At 33.9% G+C, this 14,950-nt stretch overlaps 1 protein-coding gene across 1 annotated transcript in view; it reads left to right on the plus strand.

Annotated features, from left to right (window-relative positions):
• The window catches only part of CFAP47 (cilia and flagella associated protein 47), a 359,639-nt gene that overhangs the window by 20,687 nt on the left and 324,002 nt on the right, over nucleotides 1-14,950 (plus strand). Inside the window, exons 9-13 of the mRNA XM_032474648.1 lie at nucleotides 7,449-7,638; nucleotides 8,364-8,577; nucleotides 11,694-11,846; nucleotides 12,629-12,815; nucleotides 12,915-13,011. Coding sequence (XP_032330539.1) covers nucleotides 7,449-7,638; nucleotides 8,364-8,577; nucleotides 11,694-11,846; nucleotides 12,629-12,815; nucleotides 12,915-13,011 — 841 coding nt within the window. The remainder of the gene's footprint in view (nucleotides 1-7,448; nucleotides 7,639-8,363; nucleotides 8,578-11,693; nucleotides 11,847-12,628; nucleotides 12,816-12,914; nucleotides 13,012-14,950) is intronic.

Raw genomic sequence — 14,950 nt, forward strand, 5'->3', positions numbered from 1 at the left:
ACCAGGCTGGCCTCTGGCTGTCAGGGGCTGCTTTGTTCATTCTCACTACTCAGCTCTTTCTCAGATCCTTTAAACCAATAGTTGGCTGACCATGGTCCATAGGCCAAATCTGATCTTTTTTTCTTTTTTAAGTACACTTTTACTCGAATGTAGCCGCTCTTATGTGTTGCCTATTGTTTATAGCTGCTTTCATGCTACAAGGGCAGAATTGAATAGTTGTGAGTGTTGTATGGCCCATAAAGCCTAAAGTATTTACTGTATGGTAATAATTTATAGAAGTTTGCCGAGCTTTGCTCTAAACAGTAGCAAACATGGGTGCTTTCAGTTTTACCTCAGGTTCTTATGTTATCTTTCCTCTGCTTCATATTGATATGGTTCTTAAAGTTATTGATAGCTTTCTCCCAATTGTGATCAAGAACTTTTGTATACATGTTTAAAGGCACGCAGCTCATATATATAACTTCTTCCTTCATTAGGATGACACCCCCTTCCCCAATTTCAATAGAGCTGATTAGTCTTCACAGAGAAACCAGTGTTAACCACATTATATGAAACATTTTCTTTTTAATGGCTTCTTAGACTTCCTTTAGTCTAAGTCTCTTAATCCTACTAACATAATCCATTTTCTCCAGTAACATGCATATCTTGCAAAATATAGCTGATTTTCTCTGATCACAGAAACTGAGAAGGGAGGATCCCAGGAATCTGGTCAACTTCTCTTAGCAGCCAGCTGCAAGTGTTAAAGATTTTGAAGCTGAAAGACACTGATTATCAATTTCCTGCAGAAGCTATACCAGCAAGAGGGAGTGGGGGTGGAAGTTGAGGAAAAACATCATACACACAAAGTGGTGAGAGGAGCAAAATGAGTGAAAGATTTAAAAATAGCAGTTTTTTAGAAAAGATGGGAAATAATAGCACAAAGGAAACAAAGGCTGGGTGAATTTATAATGTGGAAGGATATGTCCTGCACCCTTTGTGATCCTTTATTTTTGCTAGCTGGAATAAGTTCCAGAACCTATTGTGGCCTGCAACCTCAATTTTGACTAGCATTATCTTAAGAATGAGCCAAGTACTCAGGAGACAAGAGACAATTTATAGCGTGAAATATATATGAGAAAATGATACCAATAGGCTATCTTTTAATATATGGTAGGAATAAAATTAGTGACAGTAGGTTAGGGATGTGTTGAGAAAATGAGGATAGCCAACAATTTAAGTGGATGTGATATGAAAAGGCTAATTCCGTTGGAGTGTAGAGGGGAAATCTCTGTGTTTAGAGAAGATGCATGTGTGATAACGGATAAATATGTGGATGAGCAGGTAATAACTCATTGTTGAGAAAGGAATTTAAAGAGGGTATAGTAAAGGCCATTTCCTTCCATATTAAATGAAAATTGTTTTATTGACATAGGTGTTTAATTTCTATAATACAGTACAGACCTGAAATATATTTGCCACTTAAATTTAGGTCGGCACATAATTTTCTGGGCATAAAAAGGAATATATACTTTTGTGCATCTCTGAAACCGATTTGGGAATTTCAAATTGAGAGGGGCTCTTGGGAACTCCCCATGGCATATGTAATTTTCAAACTCAAAAAAAAAAAAAAAAAACCCATAGCTGATAGTTAATTTCCTAACATAATTTTTAGCCTTCTACATTTCTGGATTTCTCTAGCACTGATACGTTTCAAATTAATGAAAACTCAGTCTAGAAAATGTGAGGGACATTGACTGCCATGGTCTGGTCAAAGAGTATTTGGAAGTGTGGTAAGATTCTTTTTTAAAAAAATACCAGCTTTGGGTGGTGGGGATATATATCTCAATGGTAGAACATGTGCTTAGCACTAGCAAGGTCCTGGATTCAATCCCCAGTACCTCCATTAAAAAAAAATGTTTAAGTACCAGCTTTATTGAAGTATAATTCACAAACCATAAAATTTACATATTAAAGTATGTAATTCAGTGTTATTTAGTATATTCGGAGTTGTGTGACTGTCAGCACTATCTAAGACCATAACATTCTCATCACCCCAAAAAGAAACACAGTGTCCAATAGCAATCACTCCTCCTGCTCCCCATTCCCCAGCTCCTAGTAACTACTAATCTATCTTCTATCCCTATAAATTTCCCTGTTCTTGACATGGCATATGAATACAATCATACAACATGTGGATGTTGTTTCTGGTTTCTTTGATTTAGCATAATATTTTCAAGATTGATCAATGTTGAAGTATGTATCAGTACTTCATTCCTTTTTTTTGACCAAATTGTATTCCATGGAATGAATATGCTACCTTTTGTTTATCCATTCATCAGTTATTGGGCATTTGAGTTGTTTCCACCTTTTAGCTCTTATGAAGAGTACTACTGTAAACATACATGTACAAGTTTTTGTGTGCATATATTTTCTTATGTATGTAGTTTTTTAACATCAAAACAAAGTATGTTATACAACAAAAGGAAACATTAGACCTTGTAATATAGATCAAAGTGCTTTGAAGGGATGTAGCAGTAAATATATATTTTATAATTATTTGTCAATTTTATCCTCAAAATTCTTGGGTTTTTTTGGCCTCAACTTTATTGAGGTATAATTGACAAATAGGAATTTATGTATTTAAGGTGTACAACTTGATGTTTTGATGTATTTGTACATTGTGAAATGATCACCACAACAAATCTAATTAACATATTCACACCTCATGTAGTTACCATTTGTTTTTATTGGTGAGAACACATAAGATTTACCCTTTTAGCAAATTTCAAGTATACAGTAGAGTATTGTTAGCTATAGGCATCATGCTGTACATTATATCTCCAAAGTTTACTCAGTTTTGAGTGACTGAAACTTTGTACTCTTTGACCAGCATCTCCCTGTTTACATCTCCTCCCTGCCTATGGTAGCCACCATTCTACTCTCTCCTATGAGTTTGAATATTTTAGATTGTACATGTAAGTGAGATCATGTAGTATTTGTCTCTCTGTGTTTGGCTTGTTTCACTTAGCATGATGTCCTCCAGATTCATCCATGTTGTGACAACTGACAGCATTTCCTTCTTTTTAAAGCCTAAACAGTATTCCATTATGTGTTTGTGTGTGTACCGCATTTTCTTCATCTATTCATCCATTGATGAACATTGAGATTGTTTTTAACCCTTGGCTATTGCAAATAATGCTCCATTTTTACTTGGGATATTTGTCTTTTTGTTGTTCTGCAAGGGTTCTTTTATGTATTCTGGATATAAGTCCCTTATTGGATGTATGAATTACAAATATTTTCTCCCATTTTGTAAGTTGTCTTCTCACTTTCTTGCTAGTGTCCGATGAAGTACAGAAATTTAAAATTTTATTAAGTCTAATTTAACTATTTTTTGTAGTATCATATATAAGTAGTCATAGACTTTCCAGGTTATTAAGATTTATTTCTATGTTTTCCTCTAAGAATTTTAGCTCATACATTTAAATGTATTATCCATTTGAATTAATTTTTGGTGTTTGTTGTAAATTATGGTGTTATTTAGAGGTTCAAACTTATTCTTTTATATATAAATGTCTACTTATCTCAGAATTTTGTCACACTTATTGAAAAATCAATTGACCATAAATGTAAGAGTTTGTTTCTGGACATACAATTCTATTCTGTTAATCTATGTTTATCTTTATACCAGTACCACAATGTACAGATCAGCATTGTAGTAATTTTTGAAATTGGAAAATGTGAATCCTTCAAATTTGCTCTTTTTAAGAAATATTGTTGACCAGTATAGCACCTTTGAATATCCATGTGAGTTGTAGAATAAGCTTACTGATTTCTGGAAAACACAAACACACACACACACACACACACAAACCCAAAAGCTAGGATTTTTGATAGGAGTTGTATTGAATCTGTAGACTTATTTGGGAGTATTGCCCTCTTGAAATTCATGAAAATTGAGTCTCTTTCCATTTATATGTCTTTTTAAATTCCTTTCAATGATGCTTTGTAGTTTTCAGTGTATAAGACTTACAATTATTTTTAAAAGTTTATTCCTAAGTATTCTTTTTGATGCTTTGTAAACCAAATTGTATTTTTAATTTGCAGACTAGTCATTGCTAGTGTGTAGAAAGGCAGTCTATTTTTTTATATTGACCTTGTATCCTGCAACTTTGAAGTAAATTATTCTGATAGTTTTTAATGTATTCTTTGGGATATAAGATCATGTTATATGTGACTAGAGATCATTTTACATCTTCCTTTCCAACTTGGATGGATCTTATTTCTTTTTTCTTACCTAATTGCCTTGGCTAGAACCTCCAGTATAGTACTAAATAGAAGTGCAAGGGAGGATATTTTGTCTTTTTCCTAATCTAAGGGGAAAGCATTTAGTCTCTCTATTAAGTATGGTGTTAGTTGTGGGTGTTTCATAGATTGCCTTTATAAACTTGGGGAAGTTCTCTTCTATTTCAAAATTTTTTGGGTGTTTTTTTGTGAAAATGTGTTGTATTTTCTCACTTTTTCTGTATCTATTAAAATGATAAGGTGGTTTTTGTCCTTTATTCTGTTAGGATTACAGATTACATTGGTTGATATTTAGATTTATAAATAAATATTTTGACAAACCCAAGATAAGTCACAGTTTTACATAGCGAATAATCCTTTGTATGTGTTGCTGGATTCAATTGGTAATATTTGGTAGAGTTTGGCCTATATACTCATAAAGGACATTAGTCTAGTTTTCTTGAATGTCTTTGGTTTTGATACTAGAGTAAAACTAGTATTATGGAAGGAGCTGGAAAGTATTCTCTCTAATTTTTGGAATGGATTGTGAAGAATTATTTTTTTAATGTTTGGTAAAATTCGCCATCAAAGCCATCTGGTTCTGGACATTTTTTGGTCAGAAGTTTTTGAATTCCTACTTCAATGTCTTGTTATTCTAGGGCTATTCAGATTTTCTATTTCTTCTAGAACCATTTTCAGAAGTTTATATCTTTCTGAGAATTTGTCCATGTCATCTAGGTTATCCAGTTGGTTGGCATATTTCCTCATACTCCTTTTTTATTGATGTAGAGTTGATGGTGATGTCCTATCTTTTATTCCTGATTTTAGTAAATTGAGATTTTTGTTGTTGTTTTTGTTTTGTTTTTTGCCTTGGTGAATCTAGCCAAAGTTTTCAGTATCATTGATCATTTCAAAGACAGTTTCAGGTCTGTTGATTTTCTGTTGTCTATTCTCTGTTTTATGTATTACTGCTCTTGTCTATGGAGGTTTAGGTTATTGATGAAAGGCCTTTGTCTTTTATAATATAGGTGCTTACTGCTGTAAATTTATTTCCAATCACTGCTTTTGCTGCATTCTGTAAGTTTTGATATGTTGAGTTTTAGTTTTCCTTCCTCTCAAAGTGTTCTCTAATTTCCCCTGAGATATCTTCTTTGACTCATTGGTTACTTATTGTTTAATTTACACTTCTTTGTGAATTGCCCACATTTCCTTGTCTTTATTCTTTTTTAAAAATTTCTAAACTTTATTGATATTCTCTATTTTGTGACATGTTGCCATATTTCTTTTAAGTCTTTAGAAATGTTTTTTTTTTTTGGTCCTTTGAACATATTTACAATAATCGACTTATTTTCTTTCTGTAATAAGTCCAACATGTAGGTTTCCTCAGAGGCAGTTTGTATTTACTGCAACTTTCCTATGTATTGGCTATAATTTCCTATGTCTTTGGGTGTCCCAAGATTTTTTGTTGAAAAGTGGGCATTATAAATAATTTAGCCACTCTGGACACCACATCTCCCACAGGATATATTGTCATTGTTCTTTGTTGTTGTTATTTTGTTTGTTTAGTGAATTTCTAGACTAATTCTGTAAAAGTTGTTTTCTTTGTTATGTACAGCCAATCAAGGATTGTTCAGTTAATTTCGTGGTTCAGCTAATGATTGGGCAGCGACTTTCTTAAATTCATGAATTCCTATGTCTCACAGCTTTTGCAGAGTACCTCTATGTAAGTGTGTTGCATAGCCATGTCTTCAGTGTTCTACCAGGTAGTTTACAACTCTTTCTGATTTTAATTCCTTCTTGTACGGAGTCTCAAAGTCAGCCAGAAGTAACAGATAAGATCTTTCTCAAATCTTTCCTGGGAATGTACACCTCCTGCATGTTTGTGTAACAGTCTAGATTCCCAGGAATATACTGGAGCTTTTCTGATATCCTCTGAATATTTTGTGGGGGTTTTTTTGTTTGTTTGTTTGGTTTTTTGTTTAGCCTCTTATTAACCTTAAATCTCAGGTTGCTGTAATATTCAACAGTTGCAGCTGTTTTGTTGCTGTTGTTTTTGTCTGTCTGTCTGTCTTTCTTTCTTTCTCTCTCTCTGTCTCTCTCTGTCTCTCCCTGTCTCTTTCTCTCTCTCTCTCTTTCTTTCTTTCTTTCTTTCTTTTGAAGGGAGAGTGGCCAAACCCTGGGGAGAAAGTTGTTCATATAGAGTGAGCTCTGAATCAAGTCAATTAAAGACATGCCCTCATACTAGGCTTTTCTTCCAGACAAGACGCATATGAATAGTTCTCTGGGAATGGGGTTTTTGGGGAGCTTCAAACCCATTCTCCCTCAGTGGCTGTTAGGCTTATAGTTGTCACAGCTACCATAGTTGCAAGGCTCTTGTTTTTCAAAGAGAGAACAGATCTGGAAATAAGAGGTTGGGATTACAGTAGGTAAAAATGCCACAGAACCTGTTATTTGTTCAGAGAGTCAGCCTTTTTTTCTTAAATAAATACTCTGGATTTTGCAAGATTTTAGGTAATTTTCAAATACCTGAGGAATTGATTTTGACAATTTTCCCAGTGTCTTCCTTCTCTTTTTGAAGGAGTACATTTTTTGGAGGTCCTTAATCTGCCATTCTGAAAGTGATTCAGTACCATTAATCTTAATTTTTTCTTAAGTAATTTTCTAATAATTTATATCTTAAAGGTTTGTCAATGCTGTATACATTTCTTAAGACTTTCATATCACCATGATAAACTAGCTTTCCTTAAAATATTATAAACAGTATTTTTTGATTTGCTTTTTATTTCATCCTAACAGTAAAATATTGTTTTCTTAATTCATTTGGGCTGCTATAACAAAATACCATAGCCTGCAGAGTTTATAAATAGTAGAAAATAATTTCTCACAGTTCTGGAGGCTGGAAGTCCCAGATCGGGGTGCCAGCATGGTCGGGTGTGGGCCCTCTTCCTGGTCACAGGCTTCTTGTGGTATCTTCACGTGGTGGAAGGGGCTGGGGAGCTCAGTGGACCCTCTTTTATAAAAGCACTCATCCCATTCAGGAGGGCTCTGTTCTCATTACCTAATCACCTCTCAAAGACCCCATCTCCTGATTCCATCACAGGGGGCATTAGGATTTAATGTATGAGTTTTAGAAGTTCGTAAACCTTCAACCTATAGCAGTTGGTTACTTTTCTTCTTTTTTTCAGAATGTGACTTGTTCATTCATTCCACATCAAGTTGGAGTCTTTAATGTGAAGCAGTTTATAGAGATTATTGGCTCAGTGGCAGATGAAACTTTGCAGTCGTCATCACTGAAACCTTTCCATCAGATATGTTTATATTTCAGTAGTGTCTGTAAATCTTCCACCAAGAAAGTTGTGATGAAAATTAATCCTGGTATGCTGTTGGGGACATTTATCCTTTATTTACTTATTTATTTTTAGTTAATATCAGGTTATCTTAACATACTAATGCTTAGCTGTATATATCAAATGTGGTCTTATCTAGTGGTCCTCACCTTTTGCATACGTCTAGGCCTGTTAAAACATATCACTGTCCTACATCCCAGGACTGATAATATTAAGTAGATCTCTGTTGGGACTCAACGATTTGCACTTCTAACATGTTTCCAGCAGATGCTGTGTGTGCCATTTTGAGAATCTCGCTTTGAATAATACTGGTTTAGTGATCTATAAAATTTATGGAATATTTAAATTGTTTTTATATTTTATTATTCTACTTTTTTGTTTGAGTCTGTAATATAAGCTGGTTTTGACCATTCTATGGATTTTCTTGCCGCTGCTTTTCATCTAATCCTCAGTTATCTTTTATACACTGAACCATATGAAATTGCTGATATTCAGCTCCCTTTAATGTATAAAAATATCACTTTCATATGGGCCAACCCACTTATTCAAATTGCCATGTTTTAGTTTTTATGTGTGCATTATTATTACTTATGCATGAATTATTTTGCTAAATTGTTTTATGTGGATCCATTTATTAAAATTGTATGTTCTAAATGTGTTTAGGGGTTTAGCTTTAAGTTAGAACCAATGTATTAATTAGTTCATAGAAATTCAAAAAGCCATATTTAAATTTAATATTCAATTCCCTAAAAGGTATATCCCCTTTGGTCAGTAATCCTACTGGACAGTTTGTAGTGGAAAACTTGGTGGAATACAAGGATCATGCACCTGTTGCAATGCTTCAGTCAACTGCAACGCAAATTCACAATCATAGCACAAATAAAGAGTTAATAAAGGATGCAATGATAGCCTTTCCCAATGACCGAGCTGCAAGTATCAGGTCTGGAGATGAGCATAAACATTTCAGGTAATGTGCTGTATTAAAAATCTGAAATTTTGAAAGATGCGGTAACTAACATGACATGCAGAGATCTTATCAGATCCTGCTGTAACAAATTAATGATGGTAATATTAATAACAATAGTAAAATTTTATTTCTCTTTTTTTGTTTTTACATTGGAGGAGTGGTTGTTGAATGCTACTGTATTTGCTTTATCTAACATCTTATCGTCTCTGTTGTGTGCTTGCCAGGACTTACAGATGGTTTACCAGATGATTCTTAAAATATGTTGTTGACAAGTATAAAAGAATAAAAGAAATAATCACTTTTAGAAATGTATAAAGTCCTCAGAGTAGTCATGTTCATTCATTATGGCTAAGAGCTTGAATTTATCTAAGATTTAAAAAAAAAAACTTTAAACTGTGATAAACCAGTCATCCTCATTTTCAGCATCATCTTCTTCATCCTTACCATCATCTTTTTTCAGTCCCTTCAGAGTCACATTACCAATAACCTTTCCCAAATTTAACTAAAACCTCCCCAGATAGGATCATAAGTGATAGTAAACCTCAATTTGAATTTATTCAAATTTGAAAGAAATTTCTACTGTGAAGGAAAAACTGGGCTGATCTAACAAGATAACTCACAAGTCTAGGAATGTGAAGGAGAGGCTGGACTGGGCTAACAAGATAACTCACAAATCTAAGTATTGGAATACTGATCTGAATTCTGCTAGACTAACTTGTAAATCTAGGTTAATTAGTGTTGGTTTGCTGTTCATGTTTCTTTTGCTAGCCAGCTGGGTTTTCAAAGATACATATCTGGCTTTGGAATGTTGGTTTGCTCCCTCCCCGCCTCCACTTTTGTGATGATGATGCTGCTAAAGCTGTTCCATGCCTATAGGCCAAATACCCCAAGCTTGTACTTTACCCTATAAAACCTGATGCGCATGTCTTGGAGGTGCTCAGAGTTTCGGAGCAGAAGCCCCTCTGAGCCCGCGGGCGTAATACATCTGAGTACTCCAACCCTCCGAGTGGTGCTTGTTTCTTGACTGGCCTGTTGTTTCCATAACACTACCTTGTCAGTGCTTAGTGAGAATAAACCAGTCATCCTGACATCTTTATCTGGACCATTTAGCTCAAGAATGGTTTTTACACATTTGAGGGCAAACTGGGTTTCTTTTCTTCCTGCTTGTATGTTACTAGCCAACTATCTAAACTTGATAATATCCCTGGGCTTTCTCTACTTGTCTCTTTACTTTGGGTGAATCTTCAAGCTGACTTACTTTTACAGCCATTTTCTTAAAATACCATTTGATTTTTTAGGCCATAATTGTTTTATTATCCACAGTTGGTAAATTCTGGGTTTTTATATAGTCTGTGTTATGATTTTATTTCACAAATTCCATCCACATGAGCCTTTATCTCTCTTTTTTATTTGACAAGTACCATAAAACACAGAAGTGTAAAAATTATTCAGACTCCAGTTTTAAATAATTATACAGTATAAAAAGAAAATCCATCCCACTCTGCAGAGATAGCTGCTGAAAACAATTTTTAAATGTATCATTTTCAATTCTCTCCTGTGCTTATACAAATATATCTATATAGAGATATAATGTGTTAATTTAACATTTACGTTTTGTTCCTAAGTCAGTATTAATCACATGGTGTAAAAATGCCAGGATTTTTTTGAAGGAGGCTAATAAGCATTTGCTTTTTATCCCATGGACATAATTATTTTCCTCAATTTATTCTTTTCCATACTAATAGAAATACAAAATTTATCCAGTTATTTTCTGGCAAGCAATTCATAACAAAAATTTAAGTAGTGAGATTTTATGATGCATTAGATTGTTGGTAATTATAATCGCTATCTTATTTTTTGATGTATTTCACCTTTTCAATATTTGAGAAGAAAGTAAGATAAGAAAATTTTTGTCTAATTTTTATTTACTGCTGTATGCCCTGTGTTTAGAATAGTGTCAGGTATATAGTAGGCACTCAGTAGATAGTTTTTTAAATAAATAAATAAGGAGGAATGTTTTATTTACATAGTAATTTTTGTCCCCTGTACTTTGCACATTAAAGAAAAATCACCTACTCAAAGCTTCAGAGGTATTTCTTGAAGTTCATTCTTTAAGGAGCTGATAAGCATAACCAGCTCTTTGTCCCTTCAGGCATCTACTCTACTACTCCTTTCTAAGTCCCTCCTTTTCTCTTTGTTACAGACATGGGGACTTGAAGTGTCAGAACTATTTCTAGGTCATAAAGGTGGTTGAGGTTCCAGAGCCTGAAGAGAGATTTAAGTATATCAAAACTATCTTTGAATAACAAAGCATTTGTTTCACTTTTTGCTGCACTCTCTCAAAAGGCTTTAACTCAGTTAAAGCTGTCTTATTATAACCATTGAGGAATTGTTGAAAATGGGGAGAAATATTAGATTAAATTTCATTCGACTATATATGACTACTAGGTTTATACTTCTGAATTAATTATTGAGGGTGAGGATTTTAATGATTAATAAAATTTGCTGAAATTGGGGTAGACCAAGGGCAAAAGAAGTGAATACTTTTTGTTTCTATGGAAAAAAATGTAGGTGAAAGGAAGAACATGATCCCAGTTGAGTGAATATGACTTGCAGTTCTTTTTGGATTTTTTTTTCCTGTATAGATTTATTGTTGATGGATATTTCATAAGGTCTGAGATGTTAGGCGAATAGCATGATTTAACAAAAGAATTCATTACTCTCTATATATTTTTTCTGATTTTGGTCACAATGACATAAAAGTAATTAACCCTTAAGAAACACTAATCAGATTGAGACTAGTTCTATCTATAATCTAGAACTGCCCAAATTGCCTACTTGACTCATTCCCCAGTAATGGGTTGAGGGTAGGTACTATTACATCCCAGTGACTTTCGTGATTTTCTATGATTAGATTAATAAAACCATTAGATATCATTCTAGTTCTACATGTAATAATATCTTGATATATAATAGAATATGAAGGAAAGGACTACAACCTGTCCTTTTCATCATTCTGTGCCCAAGTCCTGTCTTAATAGGCACTCAATAAATACTGATTGAATAAATGAAAATATATATATATAAATATTAATATGAGTTGCCTCATATTGTAGGACAATTTTCACAAAGATTCCAAGATATACCTATGTGGATCCTGATTTTGCGTATACTGAATTTGAAAAAATAGATAAGAAAGCACATGAAAACTCTTACACAAGATACATTAAATATTTAAGAAATGTGCGCCTGCAGAAACAAGCACAGAGGTAAAGTTCACTTCCTCAGACTGTATGAAACAGATTGTGGTGCCTATAGAGCCAGACTTTTTTTTCTTTCCTCCTTAGTTTCTTTTTAGTGATTTAAATGACTTTTTAATCAGTGAAAAGAGCAAAACACTCAACTACTTTAACTGCAATTATTTTCTTTCCTTTTTTAAAAAAATATTTTATTTTCTAATGGAGGTACTGGGAATTAAACCCAGGACCTTATGCATGCTAAGCATATACTCTACCACTGAGCTATTACCCTCCCCTTCCTTTCTTGCTTTTGATTTGGGAATGTCTTAGGTGCACTTCCCCAGAAACAGACTTTGAGACAGGAATTCCAGCACATGTGATTTCTGGAGAATGTTCTTTTCAGAGAAGTCTGTACAGGATGAGGGAAGCAGAGTAAGGCAGGGGAGGTAACTCAGAAATAATGTGTTTCAAATAAAGTTTACTCTCAGCCCAAAGCCTAGGGTCTCTTAAGCATAAATTAAGACAGGAACACGTTGTTCCTGTCTTGTGCCAAAGGGACTTGTCTTTTGTGCTCCATGTCGGTCATTGACGGTGAGCTGTCCCTGGATGTGGTGGAGTGGGTGCAGCTTCTTTGGGCAGGTGTTGGAGAATAGAGTCCCCTCAGCAGAGGGCAATTTTATGCAGATTAGTGCTTCTGTCTACTTAAGTGGGTCTGAGTGGATTCAGTAACAGCATGCACTTTTTGGAATATTTGGATTTAATGATGCATTTTCTAAAAGACTTAGCCTCAATTATAATTATGATTTCAGTAGGAAACATACGTACTCATATAATGATATAGACATCGGATTACAACCAGCGTCAGGTCTAAAGTCACCCACACTCTCAGAAGCGGAAATAGAAGAGGAATTATCTTCAGCACAGTGTCGGATCAAATGTAACCAGTTGCTAAGTACCAGGAACATAGCATCCAAGGAGACAAAGTCTCTGAGAAGAAAGGCATGTGCAGTATTTTAAATTTTATTATACCATGAGAATTCTTAAATATCTTTTGTTAATGTTGAACAATTAATTTTAGAATAATGTAATTTCTTACAGGTTCTCAAAGGACTTAAATCAGAGCCATCTACAGCCCATGAAAAACATGATTGTGGCTTAATTTTGACACCAAAGCTAATTCATCAAGTGATTGTTGGTGAGAATCTATAAAAACCTACCGAAGTCTTTAGGTTTTTTTTAAAAAAAACAGATTTATTGAAGTATAATTTATATTCCATAAAATTTACCAGGTCCAAGCATGCAAGTCAGTGAATTTCGGTAAATTTACAGGTTTATGCAGCCATCATCACAATTCAATTTTATAATGCTGCTATTACCCTCAATGACAATAAGCAGTTGCTTCCTATTCCCACCCCTAACCCCGGGCAACCATTGGTCAACTTTCATCTCTATAGATTTGCCTATTCTGAACACTTCATGTAAAAGGAATCGTGCAATATGTGGTCTCTCTTACATTGTTTCTTTTACTTAGCTTACTGTTTGTGAGGTTCATCCATGTGGTAGTAGGTATAAATATTTTGTTCCTTTTTATATCTAAATAGTATTTCATTTTATTAGGAATATGCATTTTGTTTATCCATTTACCAGTTGATGGACATTAAGCTGTTTCCATTTTGAGGCTATTGTGAATAATGCTGCTATAAACATTGACATATAATTCTTTGAGTGAACATATGTTTGTATCTCTTTCGGTTATGAGTAGAATTGCTGGGTGATATGGTAAATTTGTGTCTAACTTTTAAAGAAATTGCCGAAAATTTTCCAAAGTAACTGCACAAAGTTACAGTCCCACCAGCAATGTATGAGGGTTATAATTTCTCCACATTTTCACCAGTAATTTTTATTTTCTGTCTTTTTGATTACAGCCATCCTAGTGGGTGTGAAATGTTATATCATTGTGGTTTTGATTCACATTTACCTATTGACTAAGTTGTTGAATATATTTTCATGCATTTACTTAGAGAAACAACTATTCAAATCGTGTATCTTATTTAGGAAAATGTCTTTGCCCAATTTTTAATTTGAATATTTGCCTTCTTATTATAGAGTTGTAAGAATTATTTATATATTCTGAATACAAGTCTTAGCAGATACATGATTTCCAAATATTTTCTCTTAGTCTGTTGGTTATTTTTGCTTTTAAAAATTTTATTCTTTTATAGCCCATGCTTTTCATATCATGTCTAAAAATCTGTAGCTAGCTCAAGGTCAAAAATATTTTCTATTTTCTTCTTAACATTTTATAATTTTAGATCTTATGTTTAGGACTGTAATTCCTTTTGAGTTAGTTTTTGTTTATGGTATAAGAGTCTAAATTCATATTGTTGTGTATGGATATTCAGTTGTCTCAGGACCATTTACTGAAGATACTATCATTCCTCATTGAATTGCCTTGGTACCTTTGTTGAAAATCAGTTGACCAAATACATCACGGTTTGTTTCTGGAATATTAATTCTGTTCCATTGATCTGTATATTTATCCCAATGATGGTTTTACACTGTCAATAAGGTGGCTTTATAGTAGGTTTTGAAATCAAAGTGAAAGTTTTCCAAATTTGCTCTTCTTTTTCAGGATTGCTTTGGCTGTTCTGGTGTAAATAACATCTTATTAAGACCCACTCTTTCTGTCTTATTCTTGGATCTCTCTTAATATTTCTGGCTCAACTGTCTATTGCTCACCCCAGCCTGTACTGAAACCTCATAATTCATGGGACCCTGGGGCAGAGTACACAGGAAGTTCTTGCCTCTGTAGTGGAGAATAATTATTACTATTCAGAGTACTACTGTGGACCCAGGTAACTTTCATAAAAGAAAGATCTGGAAGGACCAGTCTGTTTCAAAGTAAACTTCCCTCCAGAACAGAGCTCAAGAGTATTATAGGAATATGAAAATATCCAGCACCTAATGAGGTAAAATTCACTATGTCTGACATCCAAACATAGATTACAAGACATTAAAAGAAACAGGAAAGTACAACCCATAATAAAGAGAATTATTAATGAATTGAATCTACCCAATACTGATACATATGTTAGCATTATCAGACAAGGACACAAAACAGTTACTGTAAGTGT

This window comes from Camelus ferus, chromosome X (assembly GCF_009834535.1).
Source record: "Camelus ferus isolate YT-003-E chromosome X, BCGSAC_Cfer_1.0, whole genome shotgun sequence".
NCBI lineage: Eukaryota > Metazoa > Chordata > Mammalia > Artiodactyla > Camelidae > Camelus > Camelus ferus.